The 14,017-nt window shown below is 40.6% G+C and overlaps 1 protein-coding gene across 2 annotated transcripts in view; it reads right to left on the bottom strand.

Annotated features, from left to right (window-relative positions):
* Window positions 1-14,017, bottom strand: part of Rnf128 (ring finger protein 128) — a 115,239-nt gene that overhangs the window by 63,236 nt on the left and 37,986 nt on the right. The window contains exon 1 of one of the 2 annotated variants that reach the window (XM_031368623.1): window positions 1-609. This exon is cut by the window's left edge and continues 3 nt beyond it. The exons of the other annotated variant lie outside the window; for it this stretch is intronic. Coding sequence (XP_031224483.1) covers window positions 1-412 — 412 coding nt within the window. The 5' untranslated portion in view covers window positions 413-609. Of the gene's footprint in view, window positions 610-14,017 lie in introns of those variants that run through there. 2 annotated transcript variants of the gene reach the window in all.

Genomic DNA, 14,017 nt, shown 5'->3' with positions numbered 1-14,017 from the left:
TCTCATAAGCCAGATGGATCTTGTCCGCGAAGGTGCAGCCTCCGCCGCGTTGGATGAGGGCCAACCAAGAGACTTGCACAGTGCTCCCCCAAACCGTGGGCACCGTGAAATTGGTGTGCGGGTTACAGGCGTTGAGCGCCCCGGGCCCGTCGGGCGGTACCAGGACCCCGGAGACGGGCTCCAGCGGCGAGTCCTGGCCATACACGCCCTCCTCGCTCAGCTCCCACACCGTGCGGTTCACTCCGGTGTGCGGAACCCGCCAGGACACGTTGAGGTACGCGGTCCACACGGCTTCGGCTCCCCGGGAACCGGGCGCGTGCGGACTCAGAGCCAGAAGGAAGCACCAAGCCAGGAGCCGGGCAGCTCCGCAGCCGCCGCGGCAGTAGACCCCGATCCCGGGCGGCGGCCCCATGGCGCGCACTAGGCGGGAGACCCGGGCTGGGACGCGGTGCGAACCAGGTGGGGAGCCGACGGCTAGCAGCGGGCGCGGCGCCAGCGAGGTCCCAGGCTGCCCTGCCGGCCGGCACGCAGCGTCAGCGGCCAGGCTACTGCAGACGCAGCTCCGGCAAGCAAGCGCTAGGGATGCTCGCTCGCGACTGCCGCGGCCTCGTCGGGCTCCGGGACGCTCGCGCGAAGCTCCGCCCACCCGGCTGGGGGTAGAGGTGGCTGGGAGAGCGAGCCAGCGAGCGAGCTTGCGAGCGGAGAGGAAAAGGACACTGCGGGATCCGCCTCTTAAAAGGGTCACAGGATGGGGAAAAACGTTACAGGAGAGACTCGAGGTTGGCCAGCCAGGTGTGTCCTGTCCTTTTTTGGAAGAATGCTCTGCTCGGCCCGAGAAAGTGGAGAACGCGCCAGTTTGCAAGCTTTCAGTTCGGAGCCGGATTGGAGTTGGGTTTTGAAAGGCACAAATTCCCTCTCGTTTGCCTGAAGGAGAGTTTGGGCTTTGTGGTAGGAGACTGGGAAAGTACTTCTGAAAAGCCCCAGGTCCAAAGGGTGTGAGTTCTGAGTAACTGTTTAGTGCTGGGGTTAGAGGCTTCCTCTTCCTCTCTCCCCCAGGAAAGGACGGGCAAAGCACGTCCTCATTGCTCCCTTTATTTAACTACTTTCTTAGTGGCCCCAAACGGCACGTTTCTCTTTCCCGGATCTCAGCAAGTGCTCTACAGAGTCTTCCTACAATTACTTGAGGCTAACACACTACACCAGATTCCTCTTGCAAGCAATCTTGATAACCACAACAGAATTACCATCTCTACACACTTCAAAGCCAAGCCCCTTTTTATTCACCTTCCACAAATTAGGTTTCCAGCAAGATTCATGATCTTAACTACATTACCTTTCTTCTCTTGATACCAACTAGAATGAGGCCAGTCCGCCTGGACAATTTACATATGTCACTGTTTATGAGTTAGTCATAGTTCAGCATGCATTTTTGTCAATATTATCAATGATTATATTTACTGGATTCTCAAAAATTGTGCACGGAACTAAGCTGAATTAATATACCAGGTGAGAGCCAGTTTAGAATTTATTTATGATTTTGACTTTTAGGCAGGGTCTCCCTGTGTAGTCCTGACCAGCCTGGAGCTAACTATGTAAATTAGCACCATAGGCATACATTAGGACAATCCTCTTGCTTAGTTGAGATTACAGTTAAAGGCATGCATGCGCTACCAGGCCTAGCTCCTGAACAGTTTTTAACCTTTAGAATTTACTTCTCTGTGTCTCGATTTGCTTATAAATTGTAAAATGGGAATGAAAATATTGAGTGCGTGGAGTTGATCAGAAGGTTAAAAGTCTTCCTGTAAACCACTCAGGATCCTATTTATCTGAGTATGAAAATAACATTAAATATTGTTACTCGACAAGTTCAGGGGCACAGGAGTTCTACAATATCAATTGTTGTTGCCTTGCAGTAATAACCAGAGACCATGCTGTTTATGAATTCAGTCTTAGCTACTTTTTTGGTTCAGTCTAATTTCGAGCACAACGTTCCCAATTGCTCTTATTTCTAAATCCTTGGCCCAGCATTTACTTAATAGTATTTCCCAAGATTAAGCATAGGTTTATTCTATTCTTGATATTCTTAGGACCCCAGAGAAACCTAGAGGAAAATTAATACCATCTATCAAACACCAGCTAAAATACAAGTGAGTATTCTGTGAAACACAAATCTTGAGTGTTAAATGGAGCTTTAGGAGCCATTTGGGGTAGGTATGGGGCCAGTGGAAAAATATCACCCCCCAATGTCAATTATATTAGCCTTTGAGATTTAAAATACCCCCCTTGAAAACCCAGAATAGTACCAGCCATCTATAAGATTAGTATAATTCCAGAAATCGTCTGAGTTTGTTCATGGAGAACAATCAAAACACAATTAAGCAATATTAGTTGAATGAGAATCAGCTATATTGTTCTTTGAAGAGAATGTGATTAAAAGAAAGGAGGTATTTCATAAGATATCTTCAAAAATAAATATAGAGAGATGCTTATTCATTACCTATGTTTACTATTTCTTAAGTATTTCCTCACATGTACTATATGCTATGAACTAAATGTAAGCCAAATAAAATATCAACTATACTTTCTAAAAGCTCATGAATTAACTTCAACAGATAAGAAGTGAGCTAGAGAGCTGGCTCAGTGGTTAAGAGCATTGTCTACTCTTCCAGAGGTCCTGAGTTCAATTCCCAGCAACCACATGGTGGCTCACAAAAATCTGTAATGGGATCTGATGACCTCTTCTGGTGTGTCTGAAGATAGCAACAGGGAGGCAGAGACAGGCGGATTTCTGAGTTTGAGGCCAGCCTGGTCTACAGAGTGAGTTCCAGGACAGCTGGGGCTACACAGAGAAACCCTGTCTCAAAAAACCAAACAAACAAACAGAACAAAAGCAAAACCCTACCACTTTCTCTTGTCAGTTGTGGTGGCACACACTGGTAGGATTTGCTGAAGGAGGCAGAGGCAGGAGGATCACGAGTTCGAGGACAGCAACAGTGTACTCACATACATAAAATAAACAAATCTTTAAAAAAGAAAAAAAGAGAAAAGAAAAATAAAAAAACAACCAAACAAAATGAATAAGAAGTGATCATTGCATATGGTACCATCTGACCATGGTACTGTCCCTACAATAGAGGTTACACAGCACAGGCCAGTAGTGGACAACAGAGAAGGGTTCCCTGTGCTGAGTTCAAGACAATTAGTCTTTCTAGGCAAAGAGCAACACAAGAAAAGGCATGGGAACCTGGCATAGAAATGCTGGAAACCCGCAATTACAACAGGCCTTCTAAAGTGCAAAGGGGTTGAAACCTAGAGTATGAAAGGAAGGTAATAGAGAGAAAATGGGGGTTCTGAGAATGAAGTGACTAACACACTTATGGTTCTGGGTCCATCCCCAACATGACAAAAATGTAAGTAATAAAAATAAAAGATAAATTCAAGTGCTATATAGAGAGGCCTGACCTTCAGAGTTTGGAGAAATAAAGCTAGTAAGTATCTGGACTTTATGCAAAACAATAATATCAGGATTTAAACAGAGAGTAATATCAGATCTGCAAATTAGAAATCACTATGGCTTTTCTGTGGCTAATAGATTGGAAGGAACAAGAGTAGTATCAGGGAGCCGAGGTAGATTTTTGGCGATACTCCAAGTGGGAAATGAAGGTAACCTGGACTAGCTAGGCAGTAGATAGATATGGGCAGAATGGGGATTCCTTTTGAAGGCCAAATCAACAGCACTTATTCTGAGGGATGCTACAGAGGGAGGAATGGAGTTGAGCCTAAAGACGGGATGTTTGTTTTGCCTTCATGTATGTGTGTGTATCATGTGAGTGCCTGATACTTAATGGAGGTCAGAAGATAGCATTGGATCCTCTGGAATCAGGGTTACAGATAGTTCTAAGCTGCCACATGAGTGCTGGCAATTGAACCCATGTCCTTTGGAAGAGCTCTTAACCACTGACCATTTTTCTATTCTCTAAGTGGTAGATTTATATTGAAGCTAGTGGAACAGATGATTAATATAACAAATCTTGGTTTAAAAAAATATCCAGATTGTTTTGAAAGCAAGACTGGTGATAGAAAGACTAGTAAGGAGGCTAACATCATCAGATCTCTTTTGGCGGTCTAGCCCAATTATGAAATGAAGACATTAGGCTACTGTAGCTTGATGACGTGAACCATTAAGCATCCCCTTTCTCTGAGTCCATCCTCACCAAGCAACCTTCTTATTATCATTTAGCTTCTCATGTAAATATGCCTACAGGGAGATAATGTACTCATCAGCAAACACTAGTATCAGGTCCATTTGGAGGTTATACTTCTCATTATAAATTAATCAATTGGCATTCTGGCTTACATATTGGTCTCCTGTGAATTTGGTTAACTCTGAGTCAGTCCCCAGGAGGCCAGCCTCTGGTTATACTACCAGTTAAATTTCAAAGCTTTCAAAGCTGAGAACCAGATTGTCGATCCTGATTGCGTCAACTGTCTTTCCATGATGAGTAACTTGCTGGCTGTCCCTACCTTATCCCCATGTCTTACTGCAGAGTATTTTCACACTACAACAGCTGCCCACTACTAAGAGTTAAGTCTGCTGCTAATCAGGCACATCACCATTGTCAGGGAGTTGACTAGAAATGCTGGCACCCACTTCTGCTTGAGAACTTGCAGTACCAAATCTCACTCCTTCACAAAGCATCACACCCCCAAGTAAGACTACACTTTTCCTGTTGGAAAGTTCCTGTTAATGTAGTTCAATTCTCTCCCTCCCACTTCCCAACTCTTTTCCTCTGATTCTGGGCCTTCAGTGTCTCTATAGTATCCTTCCCCATATCATTGTTCAACTACGGCCTTTGCTCTCAGGAATGGCACCTGATTCCAGACAACTGAGTTGATGGAAACCTAAGAATATTCTCTCAGAGTGCTACTCTCCTTAAGGTTAATAACAGTTACTCAACTACAGTTTTTAAATTCTAGGTGTTTTACATGCATATCTCCATTTTTTTTAACCTCCATTTTTTTTTAAACAAAACAGGAAACAGGCTCAAAATTAGCAGCCAGCCTAAAGTCATAGTTAAGCGGAAGCAGAATTCCAGTGCAGTTCTGATTGTAAGTATTAATAGCTGATAATGGCTCACACAATTTTTCTGTAGAGTGGCATGCACACTGAAACTTTTTTTATGCTAAAGAAAGTTTAAGAAATAATTTGTATATGAATTTCAGGCACTGTCACCACTGGGGGGGATAATATCTGAGCTAAGAGCCTTTTTGTATTCTTCAAATCCTACCACAAAGATGAACCCTGCCAAATGCTTCTATCAATATCAGCAAATGAAACAGACCTGAGCAGGCTCTATCTAATGATGAATTGATAAAAGAGCAGTATCCTTCAGGAGCAACAGTGTGGCACCACTGTGAGAGATTACATTTCCTTTCCTATTACCAGGAGTATCTACAGAGGCATAGAGATGGACAATAGTGTGCAGCTTAAAATATGTCTGCAAAAATATTGAGACATCCCCTCTGACCTCTTACCATTAAAGGAATGACAGAACATACCTTGAAATGACTAATGTCTTCCATGTTGGTGATGCTGTTGGTATACAGCTGGATAACATAGTTGTGCAGGCTCTGTAGAGAGAGCACGGCAGCTGCTATTTAGGTAGGAAGATAAAAATGGTGGAGGTATAGAGAGAAAGAAGAACTGAACAAAGGGAAGCAAATTACCAACATGTAAGGCTACTTCATGTTTGCAGATAACATATCATCACTTGCAAATGCAGACACAACTCAAGTTAGCCTACACTGGTCTTCAGCCATTGTTATCTGTAGCCACTGGCAGCCACACGTACGAATGAGTTTTCTGAAATGATATTCAGGGCCTGAAAAAATTAAGGGTACTGAAAATGCAGGAAGGGGTTTGAAAAAATGAGACCGACACATAGTGTGCTTTCAGTCCACCATCATTAATGAATTCTCCTTGTTTCCAGCCAACAGGTAAATAAAGCAAAACCCCTCCCCCAAGTCCGTCAGCAACTTGACCCAATCAGCAGCTTCATCTTCAGTCTCTGGAGGCAGGACTTCCGGCATAACAGGAACTTGTAGAGAGGCTTGGCTATTAGCAGGAGGTTGGAGAGAGGCGTGGCTATATGTGGCAAGGCGGGGTCTGATAGAATCAGCCCTCAGCTGTAGGAGGGTCACAGTTATTATACATCCAAAGAAAAGACAGAACTTCAGGGAGGGGATTAGCAATAATCAGTGTGTTGTACCTAAAATGAAAAGCAGTCTCCTGTTCACCATGAATAGCTATACATGAGAACCTGCTATGGTCCTGGTAGCTTTTACCTGTAGGGATTATATACTGTATCTTAACAGAAGTACTCTAGGAGTTTGATGATGTCATCCATGGTTTTACCAAATTACCAAATGAAATCTGACCCCATGTCCAAGTACAGAAACCACACTCTTCTAGTTTTCTCACTTTGCACCTTGTATGACACTACATTAGAAAGTAAAAGCAGAAAAAGGCCTTCTATTTATGGAGAACCGGCTATGTACCAAACACTTTACAAGGATCAATTATACCTCCAGTTTCTCACAATACACAATATTATTAAAATCCCCATTATAATTCAGATGAGGAACACGAGTTCCACAGGAAGAGAGGAGGAGGGGAGGGAGAGGGTCTTTTTGGGCGTGGATAGCATGAGGACTAGATATAACTACTAGTATCTCCCAGCTTATGGTGAATACTGGTGGACTCGCCACTGGAGAAATTAGATTTAATATGGTTTACAAGATTAGGCTTCTAGTTGTTGCACCCAGAGATTGAGTTACCATTGTTTCTGTACTAAATTTGTGTGGTGTTTTTCTTCTTGCAGCAACTTGACTGGGTTCCAGAGGTAAATATTCAGTGGCAAAGTGTCGGTTTGCCTGATGTGAACCACAAAAGGCATGGGGGTATTGAAGCATGGGGCTGGCATGGAAATAGCCCTCCAGTGGGGACCTAGCAAGCTGGGTGGAGAGATTTTGGAGTTCTGAGTCAGAGTCTCCATGAGACAATAACAAGTTGGCCATTGCTAGCCAGTGCATGGTCTGCCAGGCCATAGGAGAAGAGAGTTGCATGCACAAGTATGGGAACATGCTGGTTCGTTTGTAATATTTCCCTCAACAAGATCCATAGAAACTCATTTCAATCTCTACCCATATTTTTGAAGTTGACTGGTTGTATGACACCGGAAATTCTAGTTCTTCTTTCTCAACCAAAAAGTGGGTATATTAGTGATAAATTGAATAGATTTATTTTGAGCCATTTACTATTTCATTAGATTATAGCATAGCAATTCTTATAGCACAGTTAAATTCAGCTTCACTGAGAAGTGCATAATTAGGAAATTTCATCATTTTGTGGACATTACACCATATACTTACATAAACCTCTATCGAGTAGCCCACTACACATATATAGTACAATAAAGCCTAGGGTCCTAGACTATAAACCTGGATAGCACACTATTTACTGAGCATAGAGAGCAGTTATAAAACAGTCAGAAACATTTGTACATGCAAAAGTACCAAGGGACAAAAAAGATAAAAGAAAAAATACGGTATAAACTATTTTTAAATGGTACATCTCTGTATATAAACTATTTTTAAATGATACATCTATGTGCAGCAGTTATCATGAACAGAGCTTACCAGTCTCTTACCATAATTTATACACACTGTATACTTAGGCAACACTAAGTTAATAAAAATATTTTTCTTCCTTCAATAGTGAATTAGCCTTGTACTACATTGATACCAGTGTTGTCCCCCCACCCCCATTATTTCTCCCAAAGAGCCTTCTGTTCTGAGAAATTAAAGGACTCTGAGAGCAGATCACAAATTCAGGACAGAAAATCTCCAGTATGCAGTCAGAGACTGTATTGTTGGTATCCAGACGTTGGACACTTTTTGCTCATGAGCATTTGGAGATCATTCATACAAAAGACTATTTGTTCTTAGGAAAATTTTCACCAGCAAAGAAGCATTTAAGAGGACAGAGAAATTTTGTTTGCTATTTTTTGCCTCTGTAACAAATATATATATATATTATATATATATATATATATATATATATATAAGAACTTGGACTATTTACTTAAGAGATAAGTTGTTCTTCGCTTGTTTCATTTTTTTTTAGTTTATAAATGTTTATATTTTAATTTTTTGTAATAATCATTAAAACACAAACACATTTTACAATCTCTCTTCCTCCCTTTCTTCCTCCTTACCTCTCTCTGTTCCTTCCTTCCCTCCTTTTTCTTTCTCTCTTTCCTTCTTTCTTCCTTTCTCTTCTTCTTATTTTGGAAAGAGCTCTTGTTATGATTTTCTGGCATAGACTCATGTTGTAACCCAGGCTGCTCTGGAATGTGCTTCAGTTCCCTGACTTAGTCTCCCAAGTGCCAAGATGACATGCATGCACTACCACCATGAATGGTATTCTTTCTATAGATCCTATTTTGTATGCCTTTTACACTTATTTATTATTATATCACTTTCACCTTTAAAACTTTTTTAGTAGCAATAGAGATACAAATGCTCACACTATCCTAGGCCTACACAAGGACAGGATCATCAAAATCCCTATTCCCCACTCCCCTGTACAGCCTTCAGGGAAGGAACTGGAACAGCACTGTTATCCACTGTGATAACAAGGACTTCTGGCATTTGTCTTAAAGAAACTGCCTTAGGGTCTTCTTGAGTGTACTACTTTTTATCTCAGAATTATGTCCAATCTATCTTTTGTGCATTTTTTTTAAAGCACAGAATTGCCTTAAAAGAGGATAATATACTTTGTGAACAATTTTTAAAATTCACTTGTTTTACTTTTTGAGATGATAATATAATTATTCCTCCCTTCCTTTTCCTCCCTCCAAACGCTCCTATATACCTCTTCTTGCTCTCCTTCAAATACACAGCCTCTTTTTGTATTGTTCTTACATACATATGTATAGATACATATATATTTCTAAACATATAAATACAGCCTGTTAGTCACTTGAGTCTATATGTTTTCAAACTTTTTAAGGAGCTATAGGATACTTGCAACACTTTCTGATAAACATTTTACCAAAATTTCTGGAAATCTCTTTTCTTCTCTTATACTTTCTTTTCCTCTTATGTCTTCAGCTAGGCATCCATTAGATGACAGGGAGTTTTCAGTTTCATTTTAAACTTATGGGACCACCATCATCTATCACTGACCAAAATGTCATTATGTGGCATATCACTATATATCTAAATAGATATTTATGATTTTGTTAATGTGTAAGACCCATAATAGAAGAGTCATTCGGTGAATTGTATAGACCAGTACTAGCTCAGTAAATAAGGCACAAGTTAAGTAATTTAAAATGCACCTGGGCAATACAACCCACAAACAGAATTGGATTCCTTTTCAGTTGTAATGGCATTTGCTATTTCCTCCAAAAACTGTTGATTTTAAAAAGGCATTTTAAGAATTGATATCCAGGTTTAGGGGGATAGCTCCTTGGTTTTCTCACTGGGACTACAGAAACATTCTAAAAAAAAAAAAAAGTAGGACTAATAGAAACAATACTCAGTATATAGCAAGCCCTCAGCTACCTTCTCACTGAGGATTGAAAAGTTGCAAGCTTGCCTTCTAAGATCAGGAACAAGACAAGAATACTCATCCTCATTACTTCTGCTCAACATAGTACCAAAAGTCCTGACCACTGTTACATAAGAAAGAGAAATGGGAGCTCTTCAAGTGGTAACGAAGGAAGAAGCAAGCCTCACAACATAGTAAGAAGGTCTATGATAAGTGACCTTTTCCTCCTTTGATTCCAGAAAATTACTGCATTATAAAAACTCATATATGTGAGAGATCTTACAGGGCTCCAGAAAATTAGGAAAAAAAAAGGTAATCAGATATTATTGAAAGGAAATGAATCCTTATTAATATTTTGGTAGCAGTGACCTCCAAGGGCCATGGGGAAGCTATGGACTAATTTGAACTTCCTTGCTGGCCTCTTTTTTGACGACCTGTTATACACAGAATACCATAAAACCTCCTGGAACCAACTTTTGTGACTGATAAAACACATTCTGTAAGGTTACATGGTAGAAAAATCAATGGAAAGCAATCAGATTAATAAGACATTGTCTTACAAAGACATTGAGAGAGCGTTGAACTTACAATAACCTCAAAATGACATAGAATACAAAGAACTCTAACCAAAGAGGTAGCAGATCGCTACAGCAAATGGTATAAAGCAGGAATGAGAGAAATAGAAGACAGCACACATAAATGGAAAGACACTGAGCTGATGAATAGAAAGAATTAATAGTTAAAATATCTGTAATACCCAAAGTGGTCTACAAATTCAGTGCTTCTCCTATAAAAATTCCTATGTCATTATTCACAGAACTAGAAAAAACCCTAGCGTTTGTATGGAAGTACAAAGACTCTGAAACAATCAAAGCAGCTTTTTAGCAAAGCTGAAGGGCTAGAGATGAAGATCAGTTTGTAGGACATGTGTCTAGCACACACAAGGCCAGAAACACATAAAACTGGGCATAGTGGTACACACTTGTAAGCTCAGCATTTTGGAGGTTGTGAAAAGAAGTTCAGGAGTTCAAGATCATCTTTGAGTACACAGTGAATCTGAAGCCAGCCTGGGATACTTGAGACCCTGTCTTAAAAAACAGGGAGATGAGCTTTGGGAGAAAGCTTGTTTGGTATAAAGAATGCAATAAAATATTTGAAAATCACTACTTGAATCAGGAGCTAATATTAAAAATATGAAAAGAATTCAAGAAGAAAATTAATTACCCTCTTAAAACTGGTGATAGAAGTGAACAGAGATTTCTCAAAAAGACAAAGCAAATAACCAAGAGAGAGATTGGAAATGCTCAAAATCTATAATCATTAGTGAGATGCAAATGAAAACTACAAGGATCTACATTTTATACCTATTTGACTGACTAGTATGAAAACTGTAAAAGAAAAATAGAATGTAGGCAAGGTTGTTGAATAAAGGGAACCTATGAACCTATGTACACTGTTGGTGGGAATATAAATTAGTGCTGCAGTATGTAAAACAGAATGGAAGTGCCTCAGAAGACTAAAAATAGAACTACAGTAAGATCCAGAAGTCTTACTACTGGGCATCTGCCCAAAGGACATGAAATACGTGTTGAAGAGATGGCTACATTCCCATGTTCGTTGTAGCACTCCCCACAATAACTAAAACATGGAAACAACTGTAGTGTCTATCGATGGATGGTTGGATAAAGAAAATGTGGCATGCATACACTATGGAAAACTATCCATCCTTTAAAATAAAACCACATAGATAAGCCTAGAAGCCATTATGGTAAGTAAAGGCAGCATAAAGGGAGCAATTACTGCATTATCTAACTAATAAATAAAATCTGAAAGCCAAAGTCGTAGAAGCGGAGAGGAGGATGATAACAGGCAGAAGCTGGATTTAGGGTGCTGTGCACAAGGAAAGGGGGATGTTCATCAATGATACCAACTTTCACTTAGTATGAATATTTTCTAGTGATCTATTCCACACCTTGTGACTATTGTAAGTATAGCTAATAATAATAATGTGAATTGCACATTTCAAAATAGGTAAAATTATAGAGTTGGAAGCCTCATAATGAAGATAAGCATCTGATGCAATGTGTATATTAACTAGCATCATTTTATTATTCTACAATCTATATGCATGTTACAAACATCTCATTGTACTCCATACAGTTACATAGTTATTATTTACTCAAAATAAAACAGCTCCTTCAAGTCTCCAAGATGGTGGAGACATTTCAGAACCAAAGAGAGTAGATATCTATAGAAAAACAGTATTTGTTGAATGACAGTGCAGTGCAGCGACACACATGAACTCAAAGTAGCTGGGATTGTATACATAAGACTTGCACAAAATCAAGCCAGCTAAAACCCCGGCATGGTTCTGGAAAGGCCTTATAAAGTCCCACCCTACTAAAGGAGCTATTGATAATTGATTCCTCTCCATCTCCAATTATCACCTAACTTCATGACTTTTATTATTGTTGTTGTTATACATAACTAGAATCTGCTGATTCCATTTAGTGTAGCTTATATGCATATATGTTTGAAGATGACAACTTGGGACTGGATAGCCTATAAGGAGGCTTGCCCTTGGATCAGACTGATTCTCTGTCTCTTGGTAGCCATTAATTTTGTCCGTATATCTTTATCTAGATATGGGCCCAGTGAGATTTCCTTTTTCTACATTGGTATGTCAACTGGTGTTCTTATTGTGCAGGCCTTGTTTAGGTGACCATATTGTTAAGATTTCATGGGTGCAGCTCCCTATTTTATATAGAAGACACTATTTTGCAGTAAAAAGATACGTAAGACCTTTAAGTTCTACTATAAGGAACTTCAGTTCCTTGCTGAAGACCCACCTATTTCAGACTGTCTTAGTCAGGGTTTCTATTCCTGAACAAACATCATGACCAAGAAGCAAGTTGGGGAGGAAAGGGTTTATTCAGCCTACTCTTCCACTTTGCTGTTTTTAACCAAGGAAGTCATGACTGGAACTCAAGCAGGTCAGGAAACAGGGGCTGATGCAGAGGCCATGGAGAGATGTTCCTTACTGGTTTGCCTCCCCTGGCTTGCTCAGCCTGCTCTCTTATAGAACCCAAGACTAGCAGCCCAGACATGGTACCACCCACAAGGGGCCCTCCCTGCCCTTGATCACTAATTGATAAAATGCCTTACAGCTGGATCTCATGGAGGCATTTCCTTACCTGAAGCTCCTTTCTCTGTGATAACTCCAGCTTGTGTCAACTTGACACACAAAATAAGCCAGTACACAGACATAAGACTTGGAGGAATCAAGCAGGAACTGATCTGGAAACCTTCTCCCCTAGGACTAGTACTCATAGTATCTGAAGTTGCTATGTAAGTTTCCAAGGGAAAGAAGTAATTGAATGTCCTACCAAGCTATAAAGTCTATGAACCACATCAGTGACCAACATGGCAATATATTCCCAAAGGTACAATAGTAGTATGTACATCTTGGGGGTAATAAACGACCATGTAATTGCACTTAAGATCAATTCATTGAGGGCAAATTCATCCATATTATTTTAAACCTACCGAACTTCATGTGTCTATTGAGGTCATGAATTGTAGTGGAGAACCTATTACTGCTACTTTCCTAACTCAGTGTAATTCCCAATTGCATTATAAACACTTATTCTTTTTTTCTTTTTTTTCCACTTATTGGATATTTTCTTTATTTACATTTCAAATGTTACCCCCTTTCCAGGTCTCCCTTCCGAAACCCCTTATCCTATCCCCCCTTTCCCTGCCTCTATGAGGGTGCTCTCACCCACCCACTCACTCCCGTCTTACCGCCCTGGCATTCCCCTATACACTGGGCATCGAACCCCCTCAGGCCCAAGGGCCTCTCCTCTCACAAGGCCATCCTCTGCTACATATGTGGCTGGAGCCATGAGTCCCTCCATGTGTACTCTTTGGTTGGTGGTTTAGTTCCTGGGAGCTCTGGGAGATCTGGTTGGTTGATATTGTTCTTCCTATGGGGTTGCAATCTCCTTCAGCTCCTTCAGTCCTTTCTCTAACTCCTGCACTCAGTCCAATGGTTGGCTGCGAGCATCTGCCTCTGTATATGTCAGGCTCTGGCAGAGCCTTTCAGGAGACTGGCATAACAGGCTCACTTCAGCAAGCACTTCCAGACATCTGCAATAGTGTCTGGGTTTGGTGATTGGGAGGATCTCCAGATGGGGCAGTCTCTGGGTTGCCTTTCCTTCAGTCTCTGCTCAACACTTTTACTCACTGATAAGTGTAGATCTCACCTTTTGTCTTAGAGTTTTACTGCTGTGAAGAGACACCATGACCAAGGCAACTCTTACAAGGACATTTATTTATTTATTCATTTATAATTTATTTTTTATTAGATATTTTCTTTATTTACATTTCAAATGATATCCC

Source organism: Mastomys coucha, chromosome X, assembly GCF_008632895.1.
Source record: "Mastomys coucha isolate ucsf_1 chromosome X, UCSF_Mcou_1, whole genome shotgun sequence".
Taxonomy (NCBI): Eukaryota; Metazoa; Chordata; class Mammalia; order Rodentia; family Muridae; genus Mastomys; species Mastomys coucha.
This window is presented reverse-complemented; position numbering and strand designations above follow the sequence as displayed.